Source organism: Loxodonta africana, chromosome 9 (genome assembly GCF_030014295.1).
Source record: "Loxodonta africana isolate mLoxAfr1 chromosome 9, mLoxAfr1.hap2, whole genome shotgun sequence".
NCBI lineage: Eukaryota > Metazoa > Chordata > Mammalia > Proboscidea > Elephantidae > Loxodonta > Loxodonta africana.
In genome coordinates this window covers 38854960-38863034 of record NC_087350.1, presented here as the reverse complement: position 1 = coordinate 38863034, position 8075 = coordinate 38854960, and the positions used below count along the sequence as shown (strand labels likewise).

General features: G+C 39.9%; 1 protein-coding gene across 2 annotated transcripts in view; it reads left to right on the top strand.

The window, feature by feature from the left end:
- The window catches only part of GDA (guanine deaminase), a 122942-nt gene extending 115067 nt beyond the window's left edge, over positions 1–7875 (top strand). For both annotated transcript variants that reach the window (XM_003407387.4, XM_064291224.1), the window contains one exon: positions 3556–7875. In XM_003407387.4, the coding sequence (XP_003407435.2) occupies positions 3556–3613 (58 nt within the window). In that variant the 3' untranslated portion in view covers positions 3614–7875. The remainder of the gene's footprint in view (positions 1–3555) is intronic.
- The last annotated feature ends 200 nt before the right edge of the window (positions 7876–8075 follow it).

Sequence of the window (8075 nt, the reverse complement as noted above, 5' to 3'; positions counted from 1 at the left end):
TATGGTCTCTGTGATAGTGTTTAATATCATAAATTGGGGTTTCTCAAAGATCTCCTAGATACATTCCAGGAGATCTGCTAGCTCTCACTAAGAACTTTAAATTTTTTACCTTTTTAATCCACAGTAATATAAAATAACCTAATGCTCTGAGTCATCAGGATAAAATTTTTAGGATTGAGCTCTGTCAAGTAATTCCAGGGACTAATTTGCATGTACATCTAAGATTGCCTTGGTACCAAAGGGTAATGTTACCTTATAATAGAATGTTTTGCAAACTGTGATCTACAAATACAGTCTTATAGATCCAAGGTTTCTCACATTGAAGAAATGCTGTCTTTGACCACAGACCTCTAATAAGAAATACAGAGCCCCTATTTTTTTTTTTTTTTTTATGTTTTAGGCTGAGTTCTCTAGAGGCACAAAACCAGTGAAGCATATATATAAATATATAGAGAGAGATTTACTTCAAAGAAATGGCTCACACAACTGTGAGGGCTGGCAAATCCCAAATCCGTGAGTCAGGTGGCAGGCTGAGTGCTTCTCCTGATTTAGGTGGTTGCGGGAGCCGACGAATTCAAAGTCTGCAGGTCAAGCAGCAAGCTGAAGGCTTCTCCAAGAACCAGAAGTCAGACCACCAGACCACTGCAAGTTTGAGAGAGAGGACGCGAGCTTTGTCAGAACATCCATATATATTGGATACAGGCCACACCCCCAAGGAAACTCCCCTTCCAACTGATTGGCCGCTCACATCAGATCACAAAATGGAGGATGATTACATAACATCTGCCAAACTACTGAAAATCACGGCCTAGTCTGGATGACACCAAACTCTAACCATCAAAATCTACAACATTTTTGCTAGTAGATAAGTTCCCTGAATGCATTTTTATGATGGTGTGGATGTTGGTGGTGGTGGTGGTGATGATAGAAATGATAGTAATGAGCAATAATAATAATATTATATATGTGCATGCTGAGAATTGCACAAGGTGTATTCACAACAAGAAACTGAGTTTTTATTTCATAGGTGGAGCCCAGGCTTTTTAATAGATGAGACATAAATAAAATTATATTTGCAATGCAAATACCATCATTTACTTGTTGCTCTTAGTGAAGACAATTTCACAAGGAAAAAATAAAATAAAATTGTGAAATCTCAAATGGCTTTTTTACAATGCCTCAGTTCCTAGAAGATGAAAAGTAAAGATTGTGTCCGTCAGAAATGAATCTTGCTTGTGGAAATACTGCAAAATGATAAATTTCTGCAGCTTAAGAAGTAAGAATGTGTCAACACGACAATAAAAAGCATAAAAAAAGACAACAGTAAATTCATGTATTGATAATTACACTGCATGTAAATGGTTTAAATGCATCAATCAAGAGACAGCGGCAGAATGGATACAAAAAAATGACCCATCAATATGTTGCCTAAAAGAGACACAAAGACATAAATAATTTAAAAATCAAAGGATTGAAAAAAATACATCATGTAAGCAGCAAACAAAAAACAACAGAGATGGCAATATTAATCTCTGATAAAATAGACTTGAATCAAAATTTACCATAAGAGACAAGGAGGAGCATCACATTAAAGAGACAATCTACCAAGAAGACATAACGACAATAAATATCTACACACCCAATGACAGAGCTCCAAAATACATAAAAATGAACTCTAACAGCATTGAAAAGAGAAATTAAGAGTTTCACAATAATAGTAGGCGACTTTAACACACCACGTTTGATGAAAGACAGAATAAATAGAAACTAAACAAGCAAACGAACAACAACAACTAAAAACCCAAACCCACTGCGGTCAGGTTGATTTCGACTCATAGCTACAATACAGGACAAAGTAGAACTGCCCTACAGGGCTTCCAAGGAGGGGCTGGTGGATTTGAACAGCCAAAGTTTTGTTTAGCAGCTGAACTCTTAACTACCGGGCCACCAGGGCTCCAAACAAAGATAAAGAAGATCTAAATAACATAATCAACCAACTTGACCTCACGGACATATACAGAAGATTTCACCCAATGGCAGCACTGTATACATTCTTCTCCAATGTACATGGATCATTCTCCAGAATAGACCATATTTTTGGCCACAAAGCAAGCCTCAATAAATCCTAAAACATCGAAATAATGCATAGAATCTTCTCTGACCACAACAGTATAAAATTAGAAATCAATAACAAGAACGGGGGAAAAAAATCAAATGCATGGAAACTGTATAACACCTTGCTTAAAAACCACTGGGTAATAGAGGAAATTAGAAATGAAAAAAAAAAAATTCCAAGCATCAAATGAGAACAAAAATGCAATGTATTAAAACCTGTGGAACACAGCAGAAGCAGTCCTCAGAGGAGAAATCATAGCAATCAAAAAACAAGAAAGAGCCAAAATCAATAGCTTAACCCTAAAGCTTGAACAAATGGGAGAAAAGCAGCAAAAGAAGCCCACAGTCACCAGAAGAAAGAAATAACAAAGATTAGAGTAGAAATAAATTAAATAGAAAAACAATAGAAATAATCAACAAGAATAGAAGTTGGTTCTTTGAGAGGATCAATAAAATAGCCAAACCACTGGCCAAATTGACAAAGGAAAAGAATGGGAAGATGCAAATAACCAAAATAACAATGAGATGAGTGACATTACAACAGAACCAACTAAGCTAAGAAGGATCATAACAGAATAGTATGAAAAATTGTACTCCAACAAATTTGAAAACCCAGAAGAAATGGACAGATATGTAGAAACACACTACCTACCTAAGGTAACACAAATATACCTGTGTATGCAATAGTGCATACAGGGGACACAATCATGAAAACTTCTAGCCATTACCATTGACTTAGTCATCTAGTACTGCTATAACAGAAATACCACAAGTGGATGGCTTTAACAAAGAGAAATTTATTTTCTCACGGTCTAGTAGGTTACAAGTCCAAATCCAGGGCATCGTCTCCAGGGGAAGGCTTTCTCTCTCTGTTGGCTCTGGAGGAAGGTCCTTGTACTCAATCTTCCCCTGGTCGACAAGCTTCTCGTGTGCAGGGATTCCGGGTCCAAAGGACACTCTCTGCTCCCGGTGCTGCTTTCTTGGTGGTATGAGGTCCCCAACTCTCTCCTTGCTTCTCTTTCCTTTTATCTCTTAAGAGATAAAATGTGGTGCAGGCCACAACTCAGGGAAACTCTCTTTACTTTGGATCACGGAGGTGACCTGAGTAAGGGTTGTGTTACAATCCCACCCTAATCCTCTTAACATAAAATTACGATCACAAAGTGGAGGTCAGCCACACAATATGGGAATCATGGCCTAACCAAGTTGACACATACTTTGGGGGGGACACAATTAATCCATGACAACCGTATACCTCCTGGGACTGAGATACTGGACTTGAAGGCCAGGGACCATAGTCTTGGGGGACATCTAGGTCAATTGGCATTTAATAATCCGTACAGACAATGTTCTACATTCTACCTTGACGAGTAGCAACTGGGGTCTTAAAAACTTGTGAGCAGCCATCTAAGGTACAACTATTGCTCTCTTCCCCTCCAGAGCAAAGGAGAGTGAAGAGAACCAAGGACTCAAGGAAACAATTAGTCCAAAGGACTAATGGACCACGTGAACCACAGCCTCCACTAGCCTGAGACCAGAAGAACTAGGTGGTGCCTGGCTACCACTACTGACTGCTCTTACCTTTACCACAATTGTAGGTCATGGGCAGAGTGGAAGAGAAATGTAGAACAAAAATCAGACTCATCTAGATAAGACCAGACTTATTTGTCTAACAGAGACTGGTAGAACTTAGACTATGGCCTTAGACACCCTTCAAATTTGGAACTCCTGGAGATGACATTATAGCCATAAAATATACTGGCCTATAAAATGAATAATAACACCAGTGAGGAATGTACGCCTCAGAAGACTCAACTATGTAAGACCTAAAGGGCAGCATTTGCCCAAAAGCAAAGTTTAGGAGGAAGGTAGGGGCAGGAAAGCTGGTCAAATGGACATGGGGAACCCAGGGAGGAACCGGGGAGAATTCTGACATATTCAGGGGTTTACAACCAATGTCACGAAACAAGCTGTGCATAAATTGTGGATTAGGAAACTAATTTGCTCTGTAAACTTTCACCTATACCGCAATAAAATGTTCAAAAATAAATAATAAACAATAACACCAGAACCCTCCCCCCACAAAAAAGTAAGAATGTAATATAAACCGTTTTACAAATTTACCATATATGAAATTGAACAACACTGCTTATAGTTTGGTCAAATTGTTTTAGATTCCTATGGATACATGTTTGTGTCAAACCATAACGCTTGCTCTAGCTTATGCAAACAGTTACCAGTCAACAGGCATCACCCCCTCTGCCAGGATTAGATAGTCAAATGAAATTACCAGCCGGGAAATGGGGAAGGTAGTTCTATATTGGTCCCATGAGGGACGAAACAGTCGAGGTTTGCAAACCTAATCTCAGTTTTGGAGAAGATCTTCTTGCCTGGCCGATGCTTTGTTCCCTTCTTCAACAATGAATATTCAGCTTTTTTTAAGCAACAAGAGTGATGAAGAGCTCAAGGCTATGTCCCAAGTCTCTTTTCATTCTTGAACAGCCAGGTTGGAAAAATCCTTTCTCTTGAGTTTCCAAAATTGTTCTCCTTGTATCCTCTTTACTCTCACCCCATCGATACCCCTCACAAGAACAAGTCTATTCATCTGTGTACAGGAAGGTAGTTACTATGTCACTCTGAAGTATTTCTTCTCCAGATGAAGCATTGCCGTTGAGTCGATTCTGACACATAGCAACCCTATAGGGCAGAGTAGAACCGCCCCATAGGGTTCCCAAGGAGTGGCTGGTGGATTCCAACTGCTGACCTTTTGGTTAGCAGCCATAGCTCATGATAGCTCTTAACCACTGCCCCACCAAGGCTCCAAAGCATCCTTAGTTCTTCATATAACACTGGTCTTCTCTTTTTTATCAAGATCTCCTCCCCCTGACCAGTAACCACATAATACATTGTTGTTGTTGTTGTTGTAGTTAGTTGCCATCTAGTCGATTCTGTCTCATGGTGATCCCATGTATGCCGAGTAGAACTGCTCCATAGAGTTTTCAATGACTGGGACCTTTTGGAAGCAGATCACCAGGCCTGTCTTCTGAGGTATCTTTGGGTGGGTTTGAACACCAGCTTTTTGGCTAGTAGCCATTTGCGTCACCCAGGACTCCTACATAGCACATTACCAAACCAAACCAAACCAAACCCGTTGCCACTGAGTTGATTCCAACTCATAGCAACCCTTTAAGTATAGTGCCCTAGGCTGAAGAAAAATCTTTAGGATTGGTGGCCAGTGAAGAGAAGAGGAAAAATATCAACTCCTTGATTCTAGACCAACATTTCTTAAACTGTGTTCTTTGGAATACAGATACTGGAAGATGCTTCACAGAAAAAGAAAAAAGAAGGTTTTGTGGTCAACTAGCTTTGGGAAATATTGTATCCTTTATTGACCCTCTCCTAAAGACTCATTATTTACGTTAGCACATTATTGATATTGAGAAGTTCTTTAGCAAAGGCACATGTTTAGCTTGCTTTACCCGGTATTTCTAAAATTATTAGATCACAAAATCACCTTCCAGCCTTTTTCTCCGTTAGATACATATTCATATTTCATTGACATAACTTTCAGAAATTAATTTTTAGATGTAGTAATCCTATCCATGCAGGCTATGATCATGTTTTAGTATTTGATCACATGACATTATAAACTCATATTGAGCTTTATTATCTACTCAAAACTTTCGTTCTTTTACACATTGCTTCTGTTAAGTCATGCTTCTTCTCATCCTGAAATTTTTCATTAGGAATTTTAGACCCAAATGTTGACTTTTCCTCTATATCTACTAAACTTCATATTACTAGAGCCAGCCCATTATTTTAACCTGTAAATGTCTTTGGATCCAGAATTTACTATGCCTACCAGCTCTGTAGGAGGCAGAGATGGTTCAGTGGTAGAATTCTTGTCTTCCATGCAAAGACCCAGGTTCAATTCCCACCCAATGCACCTAGGTGCCTGCAGGACAGCTTTCTCTAGCATTTGGACACCCTGTGTTTTCTCCAGCTCTCGAATCAGGCAGTGGCAGTGTAGCTAGGAGAGCCAAACAGTATTGACCTGCACCCCAGCCCAGGTTGGGGCCCACTATACCCTCTCCTCAGACCCAGGCCCATGCATGCTGGGGCCCCAGGAGGAGGGGGAAAATGGCCATCTAATGAGGTGGTTGCCTAATCTTCCCTATACAAATCCTCCTTATCCTGTTACTAGATCAGATATAGCCATGATCCTACACACATAACAACTTAAGAGTAGACTGCATGTATAATGATACTTCTTGATTTCTCTGATACTGTGTCTCTCTGGAATGGAGGAGCCTTAGGCTAGATAGGACCAACCTAAGTAGGCCACAGTGAAAAAGTCTGATATTCCATTGTCTGGGTTGAGTGTGGTTTATTACCACCGTTTGAGTCAAATCATTCAGATGGTAATGAATTCAACTAATGTCCCCTTGTCTAAAAAACAAGTGACACAACCACAGTACTGAATAATGATAGGAATGAGGCAGAATTGGAAAGCCTATTATGGGCAAAAATACAAATTAAAGCACATCTGAATATCTGAGCCAACTGGGCTATAACCCAATGCTAAATTCAGAAAGTAAATAAATCATATTAAATTGATTTGTCTCTGCAAATCTCAGAGTGTACGACTAGATGTGTACTTGTCAGAAGAGTCATTACCAAAGCCACTCAATTCAATTATAGGAATTTCTCAGTCATCTAGCTGTGACAATAATTGAAAACAGTGTCAACTATTCTGCCTTTCTAAAAGTACTGTATTTTTAGGTCAATAAAACTGTTTTCACATTTCCTAATTCATGTTTGCTTTTTCTGTCCATCAAGAGAAGGGTTTCATGAATACACTATTTAATTATTGTAGTGGAAATTGTTCATTAAATTTCTAGGATTGATAATCCTGGGAAAGAATTTATGTTTAAGGAGAGAAAAAAGAAAGAAAACAGTGAATTTACCTATGTTTTAAGACTTTGTGGACAGACCTAGGTTTTCTTTTAGACATATAGAAATGTACAACTTCCGGGTCAAAAATAGGCTGTGACACTCGTATTAATAAGAATTCGTTTTTGCCAGCTACTGAAACTCACTTAGGCTATTTTAAGGTTAGTCTTTTTAAAAATCGGCATGGAGGTTGGACATCAGGCTAAGAAATGAAGCACTACCCAATGTGTAGTCTGCCTGGGTGGAACCACAATCAAAATCAGGCTACCAGAAAAGCCTGGCCAGGGCCCTGCTGACACCACTTCCAGTAGACACTGCCAATGCTGAGCACCAGGTGCCATCGCCATTGTAGGACCCTGCCATGGTGAACGATTCTAAGCCGTCCTTCACCTTTAGTTGCTGGGTGTCTGAATGGTCAGCCTGGGTCATGTGCCCCTTCCTGTCTGCAAGAGGTATGAAGAAGGAGGACCACATCTTGAATGTCCATACTGAGAGTTTGCGGACTCTGGCCAACTGGCTGCACAAAGACTGGGGGATTCCTGCAAATGACACTAAGTGTTGAACGTAGGCACAGTCTGGGTAAAAATAAAGACTGTTTTCAATGTTCATCTCTATGGCGCAGGCAGGTTCTGACCTACAGGTCCCATTCCAGGTCCTTGCATCTCCATGAACATTTCTGTTCCTCACATCAAATGTCCTTCCTCACTTCCTTCTTCCAAGCCTGTGTCATTATTTTGCCTAAGTAGACTCAATCCAGCTCTCATCACTGTGAACGCTACCTTCACCATCACCACTCTCATCTCCTTCTACTTCCTGCTCAGTCTTGCCCTAATCATGTAAGACGCTCATCACAGGTGTTTGAAGAAGAAAGAACAAAAATGGGCAGAGGGGAGCAGAAGACTGACTGCAGTGGAAAGTCCTTGTCCTCACTGTCAAGGCTGAGTCAAGATTGATATGTGTTCCTGGTACCCATGGCCAGAAGTATGAATGCGTGTGTCCAGGAAATA